The following is a 21,946-nucleotide window of genomic DNA, read 5'->3' on the forward strand; positions in this document are numbered from 1 at the left end:
CTAATTTTACAGGATTTTCATGCGTGGTAAATGATGGCTCGGGTAACAGGACAAAAAACCAATCGTAAAATGAGTGACTTAATCTACGCGATGATTAAAGAGCCAAGTCGTCTGCTTGACAAAATATAACTTACCACATTCGTGAAGCAAACGAACATATATATATTTGCGTGAACGGTAATTTTTTGTCGAGGATCTGCAGATATGGTGCACAGAGGAAGAACATTAAAATCAGACACCGATATAACCTCTCCCAATGGATCAGCAGTACCACATCAGTCGAAGCCCTTTAGACAGTTCTCGACTAGGTCAAGAGCCAAGAGTAATGCAAGTTTCAAAGGCTTGCGCAGGGTTTTAACTCATGATGGCACACTGGATAGCGATTATTTCAATAAACATAATATTTCTCAAAAATGCAAAAGTTCAGACGCTCTTTTCAGAAAAAGAACTATTAGTGGATTGAACATGACGGCGTTGACAAGAGTAAAGTCAAATCAGGGCAAAAGATCGGCATCCTTTCATAGCCCTGTGCATAATACATTAATTAGCCCGAAAAGTGGTAGCCACTCTAATTCCGCAAGTAGCGGCTTTGGTCTAAAACCACGAAGAAGTAAAAGTACACAGTCTGTTCTAAGTCTTCGAGATGCACAGGAACCAGATAATAGTGGCTCTACAACTGATGAAGAGGTCGAATGCTTTTCGGAGGATGACGCAGAGAATGAGAAAATAAATAGTGATAAAATAAGAATCAAGCATAATGCTCCTCAAGAGAAAGAAAGTAGCCCACATCTAATCGATAATGAATTACAACCATCAGAGCCTATTTACGAACAAGAAGAAGAGAAACCTCTCAATCAACAGAATAAAAACCATAGAGCTATATCCCTACCGCTACCCCATTTAACATCCACTGACTACTTTGGGGAATCTAGCCGCTCTGAGGAACCCCAAAATGATGACAATATATCGTCAAGTTCAACAGAAACAAAACTTAATGTGAATCACGTTATCAACGAAGAGGAGCAATCCAGCACAAGAAAGAACACCGATAGCGAAACAGAACATCCCCCCAAAATGAACAGTCCACTAATGGAAGCAGACGATAAAATCTCACATACACCATATAAGGCGAATGAAGAAAGAATCCTCGACATTGGCAACACATTAGCGGTACATAAGAGTAGTGAAAAGCCAAGCAATTTGGATGAGCATTTTGACCAGGAAGATCACATCGATGCTCCTAGAAGTAATTCTTCAAGAAAAAGCGACACAAGTTTTATGTCCTTGAGAAGACAAAGTTCTAAACAACGCCAACCGCTAAACGAAGAAGAAGATCTAATAAAACCTGATCCGGAAAACATTTCTTCCAATGACATCAACGGAAAGGATATTGAAGGCGCTAATCCATTAGAAAATTATGCGCCTGACATGATTCTTTCCCAGTCCACTGGAGTAGAACGTAGGTTTGAGGATTTATCTTCTATTCAAAACTCACTTGGGAAGGAAATTCAAAATCCAGAAGATCGTTTGAATTCGGATGGTACTTTCGATGACCTGGATGATGATAAGTTGCCTAATGATACCAAAAATATGAGGCAATCTAAGCTGGGTCAAACTATACCGAACTCCCAACTTGCTCTCCCCACCGCTACTAGCATCGATAACAAAGACAACATTGTCTCTCAACACAACTTCTCGACCTCTATATCGAGCTTAACGAACAACTTGAGAAGAGCAGTTCCTGATAGTTTTCATGGCTCGTCACGAATAAATAATATTTTCCATAAGAAAAGCAGCCAGAATTTACTCTTAAGGTCTAATAATACCGGCAAAAATCCATCTGCTTCGAACTCCCCATTGGTTAATGAACACTCCATTTCAAATACGAACGCCAACGGAAATGTAAATGGATCTTCCGATTCTGGTGCCAAGTTTAATAGTTTCGCCCAGTTTTTAAAGTCAGATGGCATTGATGCTGAATCCAGAACACAAAGAAAGCTATGGCTACAAAGAGAAAATTCCATTATGGATTTAAGTTCACAAAACGACGGGAGTGACTCCATCTTTATGGCGGGAAACATTGATGCGAAAAGAGAGTTTGAAAGAATATCYCACGAATACTCTAATGTAAAGAGGTTTTATAACCCATTAGACGAGGCATTATTAAGAGTTGAACCTACAATGGCTGGGAACACTAATAACATTAGAAAAAAAAGCCATAACGATGGGCAATCGATTACTCCCTCCAATGGTACGCCAGATCATAAAGGCAAAGACGATTTACTTTTCGCTAATTACGAGAAGAAGTTTGATGACCTTTACCCACACCTTGGAAACGCCAAAATTCAAGCAGTGTTGTCCAACATATGGAAAAACGAAAGTTTCCTATTTAATAAAGATGTCAATCCGATTAGCAAGAACAAGGCATCGAGCACAAGCCACAGCATAAGCAATAACGGTCTGCAGAACACACGCAATCTATTGAGAGGCCCTATGGGGTCTACCACTACATTGCCCCATCAGCGCGTTATTAACTCTTTACAGCCGACTACAAGAGCGGTGAACCGCAGAATGGAGAATGTTGGCTACATGCACGCACAGTCACAACAAAGATAACTTAGTGACCATTGGACATAGATCGAAGAAAAGTCCCTCCGTGCCCACCGTTAGACGATTCTCGAAGGGCAATGGATATACAGAGATATACTTTGTAAGGAAACATGTACTATCAAATATACTATAAAAATAACATCAAATAGAGGCTTGTATTTCTATACGATGTAACGAGGCTAATCAGCATCACCCGGTTTATATCCGTTCAGAATGACCAAAATATCGAATGAAATGGAAAAAACGTTGAACGCAACCACCGCAAATTTGGCGATTTCATTACACCTCGTATCAATTAAAAGTGAATGTTAAATAACACGTACATCCGCTTCTGTTAGAAACTTTGAGTTAGCACCCTTCGCGGACTATAAATATAATCGGTTAAATCCAACGTTCATACTTCCTGTTTCACTAGGTGTCTAAGCTTCCTTCACAAGCTTGCCTTTACAAAAAGAATCTATTTTATTGTTTTAGTCCATTTTCCATTTGAGTTAGAAATTGTTTCCCCTTCACTTATATCTTATTTATGAGAAGAAGCCCGTCTAAATCAAACAACAACTTCGCAGTACCGAATTGCTCAACTAATTCAAATTCAAGTCAGCAACAATTAACAACTCCTTCAGATGAGCTCAACAGTAACGAACCTAATGACCCTGATGATAGTAGGTTTCTACCTACTATCAAGAAATTCAATAATAAACATTCTATAAACAATCACAGCACTTTAGCATCCGCCGCAAAAAACAACAACAACAAAAGGACTAGCAATGATAACATGCCGTTCCCCGGGCAGAATGCTCATAAACAGAAAATATACACCAATGAAAATTTAACGAGCTTGTATCTAGATATCGATGTTTCAGTGACCAAGGCTCTTTCTTCATCTACAACTGCTCCCAAGTTAATCAATACCGCAAGAACCTCCTCTACCACCACTGCCACTACTTCGAACAACATCTTGACGTCACCTCCTTCCTACCGTGAATCAAATTTTTCTTCCCCATCTTCTTATTCGTTTTCTTCCTACTACTCGTCCGCTACATCTGTTTCTTCATCGACCTCTTCGTTTTTGAAATCATCAGGATTGTCATCCAGGGTTAAGTCACCTTCATCCTCCATTAAACCGGGTTCCTTCGGTACACCTTCCTCTCCAACATCAGAGGTTCGTAGTCATAGGTCTAGCGCAAACACTGTATTTTTGAAGCGGAACTCTCATGATACTTCTTCAAGTGAAGGTCTTGATATTGATATTGCCATTGAAAAACTGTTAAAGGTTGGTGAATCAAGAGACATTACGAAGAATTCTAAGAAAAAGAGCTTTCCGTTCCACTCATGGGAGATTCAGTTGATTTGTTATCATGCAAGAGAAATATTTTTGAATCAACCTACTTTATTAAGATTGCAAGCACCTATCAAAATTGTAGGTGATGTTCATGGACAATTTAATGACCTCTTAAGGATCATGAAATTATCTGGGCCACCATCAGACACTAATTACTTGTTCTTAGGTGATTACGTGGATCGTGGTAAAAATTCACTAGAAACCATACTGCTATTATTATGCTACAAGATCAAGTATAGAGACAATTTCTTTATGCTAAGAGGTAATCACGAATCTGCGAATGTCACAAAGATGTACGGTTTCTATGATGAATGCAAAAGGCGATTGAACTCAAAAGTGTGGAAAATGTTCGTTGATGTCTTTAACACTTTGCCCTTAGCAGCCATTATCCAAGACAAGATATTTTGTGTCCATGGAGGTATTTCGCCTGATTTACATGATATGAAACAGATCGAAAGAGTTGCAAGGCCGACTGATATACCTGAAAACGGATTGGTTACAGATTTACTATGGAGTGATCCAGATGCCCAGGTTTCCGATTGGTCGGAAAATGATCGTGGTGTTTCGTATACCTTTTCTAAAAGGAATGTCCTCGATTTTTGTGCTAAATTTAAATTTGATTTAGTAATCAGGGGACATATGGTCGTGGAAGACGGTTATGAGTTTTTTGCCAGGAAAAAACTCGTCACAGTTTTTTCAGCGCCCAATTATTGCGGGGAATTTCAAAATTGGGGGGCAGTGATGAGCGTTACGACAGGTATGATGTGTAGTTTTGAATTGTTAAAGCCGCATGTAATAAAGAATAAGAAAAAATTAAACAAAAAGAAAGTTTAATTTTTTTTTGAGCTTGTTTTCTTATTCTCAAAGTCGTATACATGAAACGTCAACTTTTTTTTTTTATTATGAAGTTTAAACCAATTACAATTACTATTTTTTTTCGTTTCTATTTTCAACCGTATTTAGCTGTTACTTTTTTTTTGGAAATTTATGGCCTCATTTTATATTATTTACTCAGTTTATATATACTTATATCTTTTTTAAACCGTTTACTCGGCTTCCGTTGAAAGCACCACGCCTCTGAATCTTATTTTAAGGTTAACAGTAACTATGCTATTCTAATTCGTTAGGAAAAATAGTACAAAAAAGTATACAACCAAAAAAGAAACTCCGATACGGGGAGTCGAACCCCGGTCTCCACGGTGAAAGCGTGATGTGATAGCCGTTACACTATATCGGATAGTAATTGGATGATACTTAACCTCTCAAGTTCGTATATGTAAATTGTAGCCATGGTACTATTCTACCGACTTACTATTGAAAGGTGCTTCTATTGAATCAATTTGAACAAGGGATTAGGAAGGTATGCGTAATTACGACAGATTGTGGGGCTTTTTTTTGAATGAAGTGCCTGAAAAATTCAAATACACGAAGAATCAATTCATATCCGAGACTCAGCGCTCTCATCTTTAGTTATGTTTAGATTTTATATAGTAAATATTTAAGATATGTATCATTGCCTGAACCAAGTTAATAAACAGTTCTAGCAAAAAGTTACTTCCCCGAGATTATCAATATTGCTAAGCTCTTTCGGCATTACCCAGTCGTAATACAACTGTTTTTGAGGATAAGAGATATATCACTACTTACTGACGGATATTTATACGGTTCATCAGCGCGATTGATAAGAGTTGTCACTCCATAATTTTTATGAGTCTTTCTTTGGCCCTTCTAATTTTTTATCGTAGTATCAATGGCCCTTCTTCTGGGTATTATATAAAATAAGTGAAATGGAAACCTGGCATTGTTTTGTTCACTCGAGATATGATGATTGCATCGTCACGCGTAAACAAATGTTTTTTGTTATAATTTGAAATTTAGATGTAAGTGATTGAAAGATATTAAGCGTACAAATATCCACAATCGGTAGAGTGTTTATGGATTTTTTTTTTTACCAGATGAGCCAATATAGGGAAAAATATTAAAAAAAGATGAGGACTAAAAAAAAGGTTAAAGAGTTTGAAAAAACTTTTTTTTTTTTTATTTCATTCTATGAAATTGAAGGTTCAGCATCATATGCATGCATGCATGCTGTATAAAAATTTTTCCTTTAAAACAGCTGAGAATAATATAGTATGCGACAGCGGCGTAGACAACAGGTACGTACCCATCACTTAGCTTCGACGGTAAGAACTTCTGCAGAAGATACATTTGTTCTTGTATACTGGCTTTGATAGCTCAAATTTTGAGACCATTCTTCCATGAAGCAGTCATTTTTCCAATAGTAAACACAGTATCTAAGAGGTATTATGAGGTAAACCTTATAAAGAGTCTTGAATTTTCAATGATTATTATCTTATTGTTCTAATATAGCTAGTTCTACGATATGGTTAAGCTAATGAGTTTGACTGTGTAACGTGGAGGCTAGCACTGCTGTCATTGTGTATTGTATACGCGTTGGTTTGATTAGTTAATACTATTTCAAAACAGCCGCCGAGCAAGGTTCCAACAATTAATTACCCGGATTTAGAAGATTTTGTGTTTTTTGTAAGAAAAATTATTATGAGCCGCAGAACTAGAGGAAGATGAAGACAAGATTGGTAGTAGCCTCAGTTATACAGAAAGGAAAAGCTTCCAGCTGAAGGTTTACTCTCAAACAAATCAACTGAAACGGACACAAAGATGTCTTTAGAAGAATTTGACGAATTTAAATATGACCATTCAACAAAACGTCTTGATACCCCATCAAGATATCTGCTGCGTAAGGCAAGAAGAAACCCCAATGGATTACAAGAACTGCGTGAGTCGATGAAATCTTCCACCATTTATGTAGGTAATTTATCATTTTACACATCAGAAGAACAAATTTACGAATTATTCAGCAAATGTGGTACAGTAAAAAGAATAATCATGGGTTTAGATCGTTTCAAGTTCACACCATGCGGGTTTTGTTTTATTATATATAGTTGTCCCGATGAAGCACTGAATGCGGTGAAATACTTGTCAGATACAAAATTAGACGAAAAGACGATTACCATTGATTTGGATCCTGGATTTGAAGATGGCAGACAGTTTGGTCGTGGTAAGAGCGGTGGCCAAGTCAGTGATGAGTTAAGGTTTGATTTCGATGCCTCCAGAGGTGGGTTTGCCATTCCGTTTGCAGAGCGTGTCGGTGTACCCAATTCTAGATTCGACAATAATAGCAATTCTCAATCAACCACCAATGATTATATTCCCCCCCCTGATGCAATGGGTACTTTCAGACCAGGTTTCGATGAAGAAAGAGAAGATGATAACTATATCCCCCAATAAGATAAATATTGTTTTTTGAAAACTACCCTTTACCTATACAATTTTTTTTTCTTTCATTATAGAAGACATATTCTTAGCGCTGTTCTCATATTGTTGATAAAAAAAAGGGGATCACTGTTAACGATTGTAAAACGTGACAATGTATAAATCGGATATGATATACCATATGTAGTAATGATAAAGTAGAGGTGGAGATAAAAATAAGAGTATATGAATATTTAAGAGTAATGCATCGATGAGAGATCAATTCATATCGGGGTTGGATAGTTTTTTCAGTTCTTCTAACCTGTCAATCAATTTTTTGCGTCGTGTAACGGGGGCATGAGCGAATCTCTTGGACAATTCATAATCGGTGGAGCAGTTCGACGTGGCATCGTATGTGGTGTTGTTGGCAGCAGACAATGTGTTGTGATACATCGAGGCGTTTTGCGCTTGTTCCATTGGGGTATTGTTCGCGTTATCACTGGGAATTGAGTTTACTAAAGTGTAGTAGTCACTGAATATCTTCCTTCTCCTTACGTTTATGAACCAATTGGACAGTTGAATTTTGGTGAGCCCGGTTTTGATCAACAATTCCCTCTTTTCTTGCTGTGTTGGGTAGGGGTTGTTTAGATGGTTCAGCAACCAGGTGTTCAATACTTGCACAGTTTCCTTTGGTAGGTTGGACCTTCTACCAGAATTTTGCTTTTTCTTCGATTTAGAATCTTCAAACTCTGGAATCGGCCTCTTTGTCTCTGTGTGCATATCCGCTTCATTATTGATTATTTCGTAGATTGGAGCTGACTTATAGCAAGGCTTTAGATTCTCCAAGACGTGTTCGGGCTCCTTCGTACTCTCAGGTAGGAATTGCGAGGTAGCGATAGTAGTAGTAGTTTCGAGTCCAGAATTGACTACAGGATACACGCCTGAATGCTGTGGGAGTAGCACAGGAGCGGAATACGTTTGTTCTTCGTTGGTCTTACACCGCAGATTATCGCAGGGGTGTTCTGTATTTGCAAATGCCAGTTCGGGCACGTTCCGTCTTTCTATCGAGTTAAATAGGACTTGGATAGGAGGCAGACAGACTTGATTGTCAACACTGTTGTTGTTCCTGTTTTGAATTTCACAGTTATAATTCATCTTATAATGTCAGTAAAATGTATTCTGCTTGCATAAAAAAGTAGGGGCGAGGCAAGTAGCAATAGCAGCGCTGGATCGGCGTGGTATTGTTCAAGGATAAGGGTATAGAAATAAATAGAAAATTGTGAATTGATAGCTTAAATATTCTACTAAAGAATGATCTTGACAATCAACGGAAACAAAAGGCACTTAAAAGACAAGCAATCACGGGACGCGAGAAGATTAGTCATGAAAAAAAACAATATAAATATATATACTCGCCTTAAACAACAAAAGAACAGAGAAATTAATTAACAAAAAAACAAATTATAACTTGATGTACATGAATAAATTAAGGTTCAAAAAAGAAAAAAACAAAAAAAAACACAACCTGAATTGAGCGACGTAAATGACAGAATGACCCGTCCCAGCCAGCAGATTGAAGTCAGAAACTGAAGAAAGAAGTAAAGTGCGGTTGGATAACGTTTCCTTATCCGGCCAATCACACATACCACACAGCAGCACCGGGCGTAGGACTCTTTTTGTGTCTCTTTGAATTGCCCTTTACGTACAGTACAGTCCTCGGTCAACTATCAAAACGGGTTTGACAGAAAAACAGAGCACGATCGGGAATATCTTTCCACGGATTAGAGAACCGCCCAGAACACGCCGTAGTGTGCTCGGCGCTCCGAAAGTGACAGTTTTTCTTTTGCCGCTTCCATTTTTTGCGCCTCAGAGCAGAGGGCTGTGGTTCCTCTGCTCTGCGTTTTCGGAACGCTAGGGTTTTTAGTTCGGGCAACGGCGACTCCGGGTGCATTTTCCAGTGTAGGCAGGCACGGGCCGCACGGTAGGCACGTTTGCGAGCTAGGGCAGGACGTGTGCGGCGCCCAAACGCGCACAAAGCCTAGTGGGCGGAAGTGAGGGCGGCACGCCAAGCTGGCGGCAACGCTCCTTTCCTCCGTTGCCGTTAACGGTCAGGTTGTGAAGACACATAACGAAAAGAAACGCGGGAGGAATTCTTACTTTTGTCCGGGCAGGGCAGGGCAGGGCAGGGTAGGGCACTGCAGGGCAAAGCCAGGTATGTTGTTTCAACTATATTTGCTCATTCTATACTACCGCCAACTAGTTGCTCGTTCTCTCGCCTCTGCAGTGCATTCCTTTGTGTGCTAGCAAAGGGCACCAGTGGGTGATGAAAGGGTACTTACTTTACTGGCTTGGCGTTCGAAGTGGTAAACGTGTTTTTTTAGGGGTCCGCGATCTATTGTGTCGTCGGTCTTAGTTGCTTGTTTACGGAGTGAGTGAAGTGTAACCTTGATAGTTCCGGCCCCTTGCCGTGGGGGGGTTGGGGGTTTTAAGGCTTCGGCTTATTTTCTGATGCCGTTGATGTAGTCCGGAACTAATAGGGCTACTTTTTTTTTGCTGATCTAGCAGCTGCAAGCCAGAAGGCGTACATACCCGGAAACAAGATGAGACAGCTTTACGAAGAACCATTCTTACAAACTTGAATGGGCGCCATGTTACTTGCGTKCTCCAAGGTTTGCTTGTCGCTTCCGGTTGTTTCATCTACCAAGTATGGAAAACGTGTTGAATGCTCGGGCGGGAATTTACCTTTCTTTTAATGCGTAGGAGAAATGTGGCATGCTTGACGTTCATTTTACATGGTTCCAGTATGTTTCACGTGCAGTACACATCTTGTTCCTAAAGCAATTTCCGATTTTTTAGGCACATTCGAAGCCTTGCGAGGGGTAGAAGTGTGGAAAGTGTGAAGAGAATTGAATAGTGTGTCTACGGTATGTCTATGACTAGGCGAAGCCACTTGTGTCCTCACACCTAATCATTTTTCTTGCTTTAGTACAAACCCCCGCAAAGATGTCCCGACCGGCTTAGACTAAATGTCCCGTACAGACAAATAATTTCTATTTCCGTAAAGTTTAGCTCTTAGTCATCGACTCTAAAATCTAAATTGCCGTGCTATTCCAGGCAAGACATTAAGGCAAGTGAGTAATAGGAATATATTTCAAAGATAGATTGTCTACATGAATCATTACATAACTTATTTCTAGCTAGTAATTATTAGTGTTTATTTCGCGGAGGTTTTTGTTCCCAAGGAAATAACGAGCTGTGTTCTGCAACATCGTGCCTAAGGCGTTGAGTTGTTCCTGTACGGAAACCCAGTCTTTGATGGCAATAGAATCTCTGATTTCAGGAAAAGTCCATGAGCGAAGTGGGTCATCTTTCTGCACCCAGAGCTTGGGACCGAGGATAACGTTCTTGTAAAACGTCCTTTCCGGTAACCCTTTCTCCAAGCACTGGGTGATACCAATCCGGGACAGTAAGTAGTTCCACGACCAACGGTTAATGGCTATGATGGTGGGCTCTATAGAAGTGCTGCTACCATACATTAGGTCCGCCCACCCGCTCTTCCACGTATTGAACTGTAGTTCGGTGTTTTTCCATAGCGCCGTACCTGAAAATACCTCGTCAAAGTTCACGGTATCGGGACACTCTTTCTGAATACCCTTCAAGGTATTTGAAAGGAAATCTGCGTAATTTGATACACTGAATGGGATCATTGGGTCGTCGATGAGCTCGAGTGATTTTTCAACAAGATAGAGCATCATTTCAGAGAGCATTTCACCCTTATTTTTATCTCGCAATGTATCCTTGACGGCTTCGAACGTATCTTCTACGGTGCCTATAGGAAGCTTTCTGTTCATCACACTAGGCGATGAAATAATGGCAACGGGCATTCCCCGTGCCAGGTACGGCGTCCAGTCACCGAACTGATGAATGTTATCCACCTGAACATCGAGACCACGGCTGGTACCATTCTTTTGGAAAAAGTCTGCTAGTAACGGATGGCATTGTACGTCCAAAATGTTACTATCATCCCATATGCCAACCTGGCCTACGTCGATTAGGGTGTATATTTCATTCTTCAGTACTTCTGCTCTCTTCTCCATCAATTCTGTGGCTCCTGCTTCATTAAACTCTGAACCACCAAAGGAAATGAAGTAAATATTTCTTAAGGGTTTCCAGTCGAATTTGTAAACCATTTCTTGATACAATTGAATTAGAGATAACAAGACAACAGTCCCAAAAGAAGGATACGTAGTACCAAAGCTAACAGAGTTCCTTGGCGCGGAAATAACAATTGCCATTCCGTTTTGCTCTGACCCTTCAATTTTACCCACTATGTCGTGAACCGGATGTCGTTCCCTAGTCGCTGTTTCCACCAGCAGATCGATTAGACAGTCATTGGGAGACCCACTATATAAATTGTTCGAAAATTTCACACCAGTGTCAGATAATGTAGATAGAATTTTTTCGCCTTGATTAGTAGATATCGGTATTGATGGAATCTTGGGCAGATATCTAGCGTCATCGACATCAATCGGGTCCCTAATGGACCCTTCCCACTCGGGCGTAAGTGCGTCACCAGTACCGTTTTGAGGTAAGGCAACAGATTTCATTTGTACCACATCTTTGTTATCTTTGTATGGTTCAGAAATGAAGATAACCGCTTTAGCGCCATACTCCTGCGCCCTCATCATTTGCTGGAAAACATAATCTCCGTAATGTAAAAGTAAAATGAAGTCTCCGTTTAAGACCCCCCCATCTTTTAGAGAAACCATATCGTCCAATGATGCTTTGTTACCATAGATTACGGCTGTGTTTCTGAATTCACCATTGCGACTCATTGGGTTGAAATTTTCTTCATTTAATGGGATGCCAAATCCTTCTGAATTACCCCTCGGGTACACGTAAAGTGAAGCGTTTCCTGGATAATTCGAATATGCCATGAATTCTTCCTCTCCAGCCAGCTTTATACCATTTTTATCAAATGATTCTCTGATGTAATGTCGAACAGCTGCATCTCCGCTTGTTCCTGACATGTGAGGCATACTACTAATATACTCCAAATCTCTCTCTATCTTTGAAAGGTCAATAGACTTCTTGGCGTACTGTAGTAGGAGTTCGTGGTCTGAGAATAATCCACTTGAACCCCGGGCTGTTCCATTGGGTAATTTATCACTGGAGATGATCAAAGCTGTCACAATAGACATTAACACAAGGTAAAATATCCTTTTCATTACCAAAACATTACCACACTTGCTCAAAATCAAATCAAACTTTTCAGACATCAGAGACATTATTTGCGCTAGTGGATCCACTACCTTTTCCTTCACTGGAATCACTACATTATTTTCGAAACATATTCGGAACCGTTGAACTTTTTCACTAAAGGCTTCCGATACCCGAGGTTCTTCTACGCCCATCTCTTCTACATATACGGGAGGCTCTATTGGCATTTCCATATCAGGCTCAGATACGGGTGTAGTCGGCACATCTTGTGAGTTACTGGTTGGCTGTTCAACGTTTGGGACTGCCGTGTAACCTCTAGTATTTACCATCTTCTTTGTATAGACATATAGGAGCTAACTATGTTCAACGTGGCTGATAGCTTAATCTCGACTCGAAAATTTCAGGGTCTATTTATTAAATAATCTCATCTTTTTGCTTTAAGTTTTTCGCTTGTGAGCCGAGCCCTGTCTGCCAAAGGAAATATTCTCGCCAACACAATTTTAAAAATAACCGATGCCGGTAGCCCACTTAGACACCTACATGAATGCATATGGCATTGCAAGGCTGCACATTGACTTAAAGTGAGAGTATTTCATTGGAATAATGGCCTTTAATATAGCGTATGTTCGAACTGGTGTCCTGGAAACACGTATACTTTTCTTTTACTTATGGTACTAACCAGTGACGTTGGGAAATAAATCAACAAGAATAGAATGCTGTGTGACTTTTTCTATCCGCAATTAGGTGGAGTGGAATTTCATATATATCATTTGTCGCAAAAGCTAATAGATTTAGGTCATTCCGTGATCATTATTACACATGCTTATAAAGATCGAGTAGGCGTACGGCATCTTTCAAACGGGCTGAAGGTCTATCACGTACCATTTTTCGTAATTTTTAGAGAGACTACTTTCCCAACAGTTTTTTCAACTTTCCCAATAATAAGAAATATCCTTCTTAGAGAGGAGATCCAGATTGTTCATTCTCATGGTAGCGCTTCCACATTTGCCCATGAGGGGATCCTGCATGCCAATACGATGGGATTAAGAACTGTCTTCACAGACCATTCACTTTATGGTTTCAATAATCTAACCTCGATTTGGGTGAACAAGTTATTAACTTTTTCTTTAACAAATATAGATAGGGTTATCTGTGTTTCCAATACATGCAAAGAAAATATGATTGTTAGAACAGAATTGAAACCAGATATTATTTCCGTGATTCCGAACGCAGTGGTCAGTGAAGATTTTAAGCCAAGAGACCCTGATAATAACAGCGAGAGAAAGCAGGGTAAAGATAAGATAGTGATTGTAGTTATTGGAAGACTCTTTCCGAATAAAGGGTCTGATTTGCTTACTCGTATCATTCCAAAAGTTTGCTCCACACATGAAGAAGTAGAATTTATAGTTGCTGGTGATGGTCCCAAATTCATTGATTTTCAACAAATGATTGAAACTTATAGACTGCAAAAACGTGTTCAACTTTTGGGATCCGTTGCTCATGAAAAGGTAAGAGATGTTTTGTGTCAAGGCGATATATATTTGCATGCTAGTTTGACAGAAGCATTTGGTACAATTCTAGTAGAGGCTGCATCCTGCAATTTACTGATTGTAACAACCCAGGTTGGGGGTATTCCAGAGGTGCTACCCAATGACATGACGGTTTATGCCGAAGAGACATCTGTTTCAGATCTCGTCCAGGCAACAAATAAAGCTATCGACATTATAAGAAGCAAAACTTTGGACACATCTTCTTTTCACGATAGAGTGTCCAAAATGTACGACTGGATGGATGTAGCCCAAAGGACAGTTAGTATATACACCGATATTTCTTCTACTTCTTCCACAGATGATAAAGATTGGATGAAGATGGTGGCAAATCTTTACAAAAGAAAGGGCATTTGGGCTAAACATTTATATCTGTTATGTGGTATTGTAGAGTACATGCTTTTTTTTATTCTAGAGTGGTTATACCCAAGAAATGAAATTGATATAGCTCCCAAATGGCCGAAGAAAACAAAATCTAACGAGGGAGTGGAAGTGGAAGCGAAAGCAAAGAAAATTTAGCATTTGCACATGAAAAGTATTAAGATATATCAGTTTATTTATTACACTTGCATGTTATGAATTTGGTTGACTTTGGCGGTCATTCTTTTTTTGTAACAATGTTCTGTAGCTTAAGGCGTATGTTTTTCCTCTTGTGTTTCAAATAAGCAATATAAGAGCAGTCAATTTCATATGATAGTTCATCTCCTTTCAAAGAATGACCAAAGTTTAAATCCAAGACCCGCGAGTTATTAACAGAATCTGCCATTTCAATCCTGTAAATATTTAATCCGCGATGAATATCACCTTTCGATCGCCCCTCGTTTTTGAGACTTGGGGACTCTTCCAACCAGCTTAGATCAATAGTTGCGGGTTTAGTATCTTTTAGTTGTCGTTTAATGGTTTCTCTTAATCCCATGATCTCAGAAACCAAGTTCATCCTATCAACTTTCTCTCTATCTAGGCACATTCGATTTAGGTTGTTATTGCCCTCTACTTGATAAAGGTCTAGTTCCATATTTTTCAAACAACTTCGTAGATTGGTATTTTCATCTTTAAGTTCACTGAGCATTTCAGAATGGCAACGATTCTCCTCATTTTTATCATTCAACTCTTTCTGTAATCCAGTGATAATCCGTTCCAGGTTTTTCCTTTCCGAATCCCGTCCAGAAATGACTTCAATTTTAGTCTTCAGCTCAGTTAACAAATTTTCCTTTCGAAGCAATTCCTCTTTGAGATAAATATTCTCTGCATCCAAACGGCCACTTACTAAGGAATTTGGAGATTTTTCCTCCGTACTATCATTGGTATCCTCTGCGTCAGCTGATGATTGGCTGACATGTTCAGTGAATACAATTTTATTTTCTAGGAGATCCTCTATTCGGGAAAAGAATGTCGTCAATTCTTCTATAGCACATGCACGTAAACGTTCAAAATCCTGATTTAAGAAAACCGGATTCGAAAAATATGTCGATAAAATAGATGACAAAGTCAGATCGCAAGCAGGACTTAGAAGCAAAGTTTTGTTTCCCCCTGAAGCTTCGTTTTTTTCAAGAAATGTGTCAATATCGGCTGTGACTGAGAATGACGCTTCATATAATGAACTAATAAGAGACAGCCCATCATCCTCATTTGAATTAGTACTATCTTTTAAAACTGCCAGCAGCTTCGGAGTGATAATTTCAAAGATCGAGTGAAGTGTTTTGAGTATCAAAGTCACGTCATTATCCAGAAACTTGTTTTCTTTTAAAAAACAATTAATAGAAGAAATGATTTCTTGTTTGGGTGAAAACTTTCGTTGTAAAAACTCACTCTGCCACATAGAGAGTTGAACGTTATTTACCTTGAAGCTTTGGGTTATTGTCCCCAGATTTTTGATAGCATTTTCCAGTGAATGAGTGTATAGTGCATAACTGATATGACTCAAAACGGTCAAAATCGTATAGGCTTCAATATTTTCAATAGGGGAACTTCTAATGTTTTCGCCATCTATTACTTCGGCTAAATACTGTAACTGAGAAGAAAGAGCCCACATATTTTGTTGCGTAAATGGCTCATACATTTTGTAAAGACTTTTAAGCAGTTTATTTTGATACAGTTCTTCTTGTAGAGTATTCACTTTTAACTCAAGACTTTGAAATTTATGAGTTGCCTGTGATTCTGACGACTTCAACATAGCATTCAATCTTTCATTTTCTTCAGTACATTGATCTGCAAAATTCTGTTTCTTTTCCAACGCAGATTGCATACTAATCAGTTGTAGTGTCAATTCTTGTTCAAGTTCTACATAGGTGATTCTTAAATTTTCATCAAGTTTCTCTCTTGTGCGCAATTCCTCCAATTGAACGTTTAAAGCTTTCAAATTACTTGTAAGTAAAACATTATCGTTCGTCAGCCTTTCGACGATATTAGAGGATTTGCTTTGGGCCTCGACTTGAAGGGTGAGATCGCTAATTATATTATTGGACTGTTGCAGTTTTGGACTTAAATCTGATATTTTTTTGGATAATACTGCATTTTCTTCCAATAACTGGGTATTTTCCTCAAGCAACTCCTCTTGAACCTTCATGTTTTCGTTATATGACATCTTCGTTTGTTCAAGCATTTCCTGAAGAATAAGGTTTCTTTCCCATAATGCGCTCTCGTCTGCATTCGGTCCTACCGTTTCATTTGGAGGGTCTAGAATTTTATTGAAATTTTCTAAACGGATCTTCATATCATTGTTTTCAAATTTCAAAGCTTCGACTAATCTGTCCAGTTCATGAATTTTGGATAATAAATCAGTTTCACTCATGCTTAGCCTCTTAATGGCAGCTTTATATTCGGCCATCTTTTTTTTCCCCGATTCACCTTCTTTCAGTTTAGAGATCAACAATTCACGTTCTGTTTGTAGCTCTTTAATTGTTTCCTGCAATGTTCCATCATCCCTTAGCATACCGTTTGCGTTATAGGTTAGATTGTACAATTGTAATGCCTCTCTTTTACAAAAAAGACCGTAATAAGCACCATTTAAAGCAGTTTTAGCCTCATCCATAAAGAAGTAACGAATACCTTTCACACTTCCATCATTCTTTCCCAATGGTTTAATTAATTCAATGCCGTACCATATACCTTTAGCAAATTTTGTCTCCCCAATAAACTTCACCTGCCCCTTCATCTCATTAACCCAAACCCAATCCTGTAAACATATTTCTTGTTCATGAAGATTATCTTGAACACGGGCATTGTGCATTTGCTTAAAGCTTTAGCTTGCGTTTAGTGAAGATTGGTACTGAAATAAAAATAAGAGCTACAGAAAAGATAATTTCGCCACGAAAATGCCGCTGCATATAAATATCTTCCAACTGTTATATTAACAGCCTGAGCATAGATACCAGGCTCAAAAATATAACTCTATAGAGCTGTAAGAATTTATTTACTTTCATGCAATAATTTTCAGCGTGTATACGTTTTTATGTTCGTTATTGCTAAATACCCGGCTGAAAAGCGATATGAAAAATAACGACAAGTTTAACTCAAGAGTATTATTCTTGAAAACATCAATTAAGGGCAATCTTGGCTGGTCAAGTAAGAATATTGTGGAACATAAGATCAGTAACTCGTTATGTCTGGAAGCTATCAACATCTATCCAACGTGGGATCGCGTGTTATGAAGAGGTTGGGTAACCGACCTAGAAATTTCCTTCCCCATAGTGAAAAGTTCATCCAAAAATCTACTCCCGAGTTCATGAAATCAGATTTGAAGGATGTAGATGAAGAGACTAGCTTCAAGAGCGAAAAAGAATGGAAGTTTTTACCGGGAGACAGAGTAGTTATAATGAAAGGAGCTTCCAAGGGAAACATCGCCATAATTAAATCATTTGATAAAAGAACAAATGCATTTGTACTAGATGAAAATGGACCAACCAAGACAGTTCCCGTTCCCAAGCAGTTTTGGCTAGAGGGCCAGACCTCCCACATGATTACAGTCCCAGTATCAATTTTAGGAAAGGATTTAAGATTAGTTGCTGATCTCGACGATGAAAAAACCCCAGGACAGACAAGGACCGTGGCGGTGAGGGATGTTTCATTTAACGGTTCATACTATGATGAAGACTACAAAAAGGTGATGCCATATAGATGTGTAAAGGGCCAACCAGATTTGGTTATTCCATGGCCTAAACCGGATCCACTCGATGTGAAAACGGATCTGGCCACCGATCCAGCAATTGCTAGAGAACAAACCTTCTGGGTAGATTCCATAGTGAAAAGCCCTATTCCAAAGGGTGCCATTCTGAGTATTCGTAATCCTCACTCCAAATACAAGAGGGGCACTTTGACAGCGAAAGATATAGCTAAACTGGTGGCACCTCAAATGCCTCTAACTGATGTTAAGAAGGGCTACTTGGAAGAAAAGAAAGAACTAGCCCAAAGAGAAATGCCAAAGTTAACCGAAGAAGATATGGAAGCCATTGGGGCCAGAGTTTTTGAGTTTTTAGAAAAGCAAAAAACCGAATAAATGGGTCAAAATTTGTAGTTTATACAATTATTTTTGAATTGGCTTCAATCATTGTCCCCCTCCTGTTCAAGTAAAAAAATATAGTTATATTCAACCTGTATATAAAAAAGCATATAATAACGTTAAAAAGGATTTAACCATTAGAGCAAAGTTTGCCTATACTAGCAAAGCCATGTTACGAAATTTTTTTTTTTCTTTTCCTGAAAAAAAAATAAATATGTGTGTATATACAATAGTCTTGCCGAATCACAAGGCTTAAATACATTTATTTACAAGAGTAATGACCCCTCTTTGAAAATTATCTTTTTGTCTCATTGTACCAATGCTATAAACGTTCCTGTGGCCGCTTTGCCTCACCGGGATATATCCAATCCCAGCGGCCCTTCTTATGAATAATAGCAAGTATTAAAATCGCCGGTAAGTGTAAAACACTCGCCATGAATGTTTTCCTTGCATATATGTTGGCTACACTCAAACCCTTATTGAACTTAACGTTGTCCTTCAATGTTTTTGCGGAATAGTTTATTCTTTGTTGCCAGTAGAACTTGAAAGCCCAAAACGTTAGCCATGCATTTATGAGTCCGGAATCTATTTGGTAGTACCAATCTGTAATATTAAAGTAAGATAACCCAAAGCAAAGAGGGAACATTAGTATTGAATATCTCAACGAAACCCGGGCATTCAATAAGGGATTTTTCCAGGCAGTCATAACATATCCGGCATTTTTGTATTCGTTTCGAAGGTTATGACTTAATGTGTTGAAATGTGGGAATTGCCAGGCAAACAATAGCCCGGCTAGGCACCAAGACCCTGGATGGGAAAGGGGGCTTGCAGCTGCCCATCCCATTAATGGAGGAATGGTTCCGACTAGGGCACCGAGCCATGTGTTAATGATGTGTTTTCTTTTCATAGACGTATAGGCCCAGCCATATAACGCAATGTTCGAAGCACCGAGTATAGCCACGGTAGGGTTAACGCCAAAGTACAAAGTGGACACACCTAAAGACCCGATAAGTGCGGCAAACTCAAATGCCTGCACAGGTGTAACATCGCCCCTAACAACAGGTCTCGCCTGAGTTCTGACCATCTGCCTATCAAATTCAGGTTCTCTGCCCATATTTATAGCATTTGCGGAACCAGAACATAACGTAGTGCCCACCGTTAGGCATAGTAATTCACTGACCGAAGCCGGATACGGGGATAGGGCATACGAACATATGGCACTCAACATCACCAGAATGGTGAGCCGAGGTTTGGTCAATTGAAGATAGGGAATTATAATTTTTTTCTTTAAAGTCTGCAAGTCGAAACCTTGGCCGGTTGCCTGTGATGACCTTTTTGATTTCCTTTCCTTTGGGTCTACTAGTTTGACTTTGAATGGCAGCTGTGCGCTTGGATCGGGCAAGGCTCCCGCTTCCGAAGCATTTGAAACGTCATCTGTGCATCGTAGAGTCTTCAAGGCAGTGGATTCTACCTTTTTGTCGAGTTTCGGAACCCTATCACCGTACCCAAAATTGGGAGTGAATTCTATTGGCGCAGTATTTATATGTTGTTGCTGTTTTCCCCCACGGTTCCCGCTAATATAGCGAACTCCACTGAACCGGATTTGTATCGGGATATCGGTCGCGTATGTGGTGATTCGCAGATATACGTTTCCTTTATTTTGAGCCAGAACATTTCTCATCAAATGAGCAGATGTTCGAGGAAAGTAACTCATCTACAGGAAAAAAGGAAAGCCAGGATAAGAAATACTGTTGAACTGAAAAAAACAAACCAGTGTAAGATAACTGTCCACGTTTGAGTCGCGTTTGTACCAGCTTCCACGAGTTCCTTCTTTGCGTAGTTTTATTTAACGATGGATCTACGTCAATGGGCTTGCAAGCATAAAAAAAGTCATCTTAATAAATTCCCTTTACGCAACGCGCGGACATGGACAAATAAATAACCATTTTTGGCTTGTCAAAAAAAATAAAAACAAAAAAAATATAACTTGTCTGGTCTATTTACTGGAATAAGAGGTACGTAAGAATTGTATATAAAATAAGTCTCCGGGCTAAGAATTCAGCGGAGTATCGCTCGTTTGTGCTTGTGTATATGTGTGTAGGATTAGTTTTTGTCCCAGCCTAACTCCACTGCCTCACCGTAAGTTGGGTAATCAATGTAACCTTCTGCGGACATGGTGTAGAAAGTAGCTCTATCGTACTTGTTCAATGGCAGACCCTTTTCCAAACGGTCCACCAAGTCCGGGTTGGCAATGAAGAATCTGCCGTAAGCGATCAACGTTCTGTCACGCTTGACTTCTTCTTTGACGGCATCTGGGTGCAACGCAAAGTTACCGGCTTTAACGATAGGGCCTTTCCAAATGGAGTAAGCGAAATCGTTGCTACCTTCATCGTAGTCCCCTTCGCCTTCATCCAGGGTCAGGTCGGTAACACGAGGCTCGACCAGATGGACAAAGGCCAACCGCTTACCGGCCTTGGCTCGTCTCTCCAATTCGCCCAAGACATAAGCGTATTGAGCAACAATATGCGGCTCAGCACCGCCGGACATGCTGTTGAAAGTGCCGTAGGGAGACAACCTCAAGCCAACCCTGTCGTGGCCGATGGCGTCGGACACAGCGTMAACGACCTCCAGAGTGAAGCGGGCCCTGTTTTCAATGGACCCGCCGTACTCATCGTTCCTGGTGTTGGAACGAGGGTCCAAGAACTGGTTCAGCAAGTACCCATTGGCGCTATGAATCTCCACACCGTCAGCGCCGGCCAAGAAAACGGCATTCTTAGCGGCGTGTACGTACTCCTTGACGTACTGCTTAATGTCGTCCTTGGTCAAGGTGTGTGCTGGGACCTTTGCGGCGTTGGCCGTGTCCTCCATGTACACTGCATCTGATGCAGAATCGTAGCGCAGCCCGTCTCTAGCCATCGCGTCTGGGAAGGACGCCCTGCCAAGGGCCCACAGTTGCACCCAGGCAAAGGACTTTTTGTCGTGGATGGCCAAGAGGATGTCCTTCCACTGAGCAACCTGCTCGTCAGACCAGATGCCGGGGGCGTTGTCGTAGCCACCGGCTTGGGGAGAGATGAAAGTACCCTCGGTGATGATCATGGTGCCGGGTCTCTGCGCACGCTGACGGTAGTACTCGGCAGCCCATTGCTTGTTCGGAACGTTGCCGGGATGGCTCGCCCTCATCCTGGTCAAGGGAGGCATGACCACGCGGTGCGCAAGCTGAGTGTTACCGACCTTGATCGGCTTGAATAGATTAGTGTTTTCCAAAGAAACTGGCTCGAAGTCTTTGACAAAGGGCATTTTCAAAGTTTATGTGTAGACGGACGTAGCTATGTATACGTATATGTATATGTATAGATCTGTGTAAAAGCAGAAACCACCAAGCACATCTGCAAATCTCCAGCGACTTGGCAATCCTTATATAAGCCCGACTTCCTTCCCAGCGGCAGTTCAATTCAA

At 40.0% G+C, this 21,946-nt stretch overlaps 9 protein-coding genes and 1 non-coding gene across 10 annotated transcripts; 4 read left to right on the plus strand and 6 right to left on the minus strand.

Annotated features, from left to right (window-relative positions):
* Positions 1 to 204: 204 nt before the first annotated feature.
* TCO89 (Tco89p) lies at positions 205 to 2,616 on the plus strand (the record flags this gene model as incomplete). The annotated part of the gene is made up of 1 exon (XM_018368278.1): positions 205 to 2,616. One exon carries the CDS (start codon positions 205 to 207, stop codon positions 2,614 to 2,616), a length of 2,412 nt encoding a protein of 803 aa, XP_018218858.1.
* Positions 2,617 to 3,136: 520 nt separating this feature from the next.
* PPQ1 (protein-serine/threonine phosphatase) lies at positions 3,137 to 4,786 on the plus strand (the record flags this gene model as incomplete). The annotated part of the gene is made up of 1 exon (XM_018368279.1): positions 3,137 to 4,786. The coding sequence occupies one exon, from the start codon at positions 3,137 to 3,139 to the stop codon at positions 4,784 to 4,786; it is 1,650 nt and encodes a 549-aa protein (XP_018218859.1).
* A 331-nt stretch (positions 4,787 to 5,117) lies between these two features.
* On the minus strand, positions 5,118 to 5,189 carry DI49_5287. The gene has a single exon. It is a non-coding gene; the product is annotated as a tRNA-Glu (tRNA).
* Positions 5,190 to 6,631: 1,442 nt separating this feature from the next.
* Positions 6,632 to 7,261, plus strand: CBC2 (nuclear cap-binding protein subunit CBC2; the record flags this gene model as incomplete). The annotated part of the gene is made up of 1 exon (XM_018368280.1): positions 6,632 to 7,261. The coding sequence occupies one exon, from the start codon at positions 6,632 to 6,634 to the stop codon at positions 7,259 to 7,261; it is 630 nt and encodes a 209-aa protein (XP_018218860.1).
* A 243-nt stretch (positions 7,262 to 7,504) lies between these two features.
* Positions 7,505 to 8,380, minus strand: CUP9 (Cup9p; the record flags this gene model as incomplete). Its single annotated transcript, XM_018368281.1, has 1 exon — positions 7,505 to 8,380. The coding sequence occupies one exon, from the start codon at positions 8,378 to 8,380 to the stop codon at positions 7,505 to 7,507; it is 876 nt and encodes a 291-aa protein (XP_018218861.1).
* A 2,042-nt stretch (positions 8,381 to 10,422) lies between these two features.
* TRE1 (Tre1p) lies at positions 10,423 to 12,774 on the minus strand (the record flags this gene model as incomplete). The annotated part of the gene is made up of 1 exon (XM_018368282.1): positions 10,423 to 12,774. The coding sequence occupies one exon, from the start codon at positions 12,772 to 12,774 to the stop codon at positions 10,423 to 10,425; it is 2,352 nt and encodes a 783-aa protein (XP_018218862.1).
* Positions 12,775 to 13,048: 274 nt separating this feature from the next.
* On the plus strand, positions 13,049 to 14,511 carry SPT14 (phosphatidylinositol N-acetylglucosaminyltransferase SPT14; the record flags this gene model as incomplete). Its single annotated transcript, XM_018368283.1, has 2 exons — positions 13,049 to 13,065; positions 13,158 to 14,511. 2 exons carry the CDS (start codon positions 13,049 to 13,051, stop codon positions 14,509 to 14,511), a joined length of 1,371 nt encoding a protein of 456 aa, XP_018218863.1.
* A 79-nt stretch (positions 14,512 to 14,590) lies between these two features.
* Positions 14,591 to 17,221, minus strand: NIP100 (Nip100p; the record flags this gene model as incomplete). Its single annotated transcript, XM_018368284.1, has 1 exon — positions 14,591 to 17,221. The coding sequence occupies one exon, from the start codon at positions 17,219 to 17,221 to the stop codon at positions 14,591 to 14,593; it is 2,631 nt and encodes an 876-aa protein (XP_018218864.1).
* A 1,591-nt stretch (positions 17,222 to 18,812) lies between these two features.
* On the minus strand, positions 18,813 to 20,204 carry COX10 (protoheme IX farnesyltransferase; the record flags this gene model as incomplete). Its single annotated transcript, XM_018368285.1, has 1 exon — positions 18,813 to 20,204. One exon carries the CDS (start codon positions 20,202 to 20,204, stop codon positions 18,813 to 18,815), a length of 1,392 nt encoding a protein of 463 aa, XP_018218865.1.
* A 389-nt stretch (positions 20,205 to 20,593) lies between these two features.
* On the minus strand, positions 20,594 to 21,787 carry OYE3 (NADPH dehydrogenase; the record flags this gene model as incomplete). Its single annotated transcript, XM_018368286.1, has 1 exon — positions 20,594 to 21,787. One exon carries the CDS (start codon positions 21,785 to 21,787, stop codon positions 20,594 to 20,596), a length of 1,194 nt encoding a protein of 397 aa, XP_018218866.1.
* Positions 21,788 to 21,946: the final 159 nt, after the last annotated feature.

The sequence above is a fragment of the Saccharomyces eubayanus genome, chromosome XVI, assembly GCF_001298625.1.
Source record: "Saccharomyces eubayanus strain FM1318 chromosome XVI, whole genome shotgun sequence".
In the NCBI taxonomy this organism is placed as follows: domain Eukaryota; kingdom Fungi; phylum Ascomycota; class Saccharomycetes; order Saccharomycetales; family Saccharomycetaceae; genus Saccharomyces; species Saccharomyces eubayanus.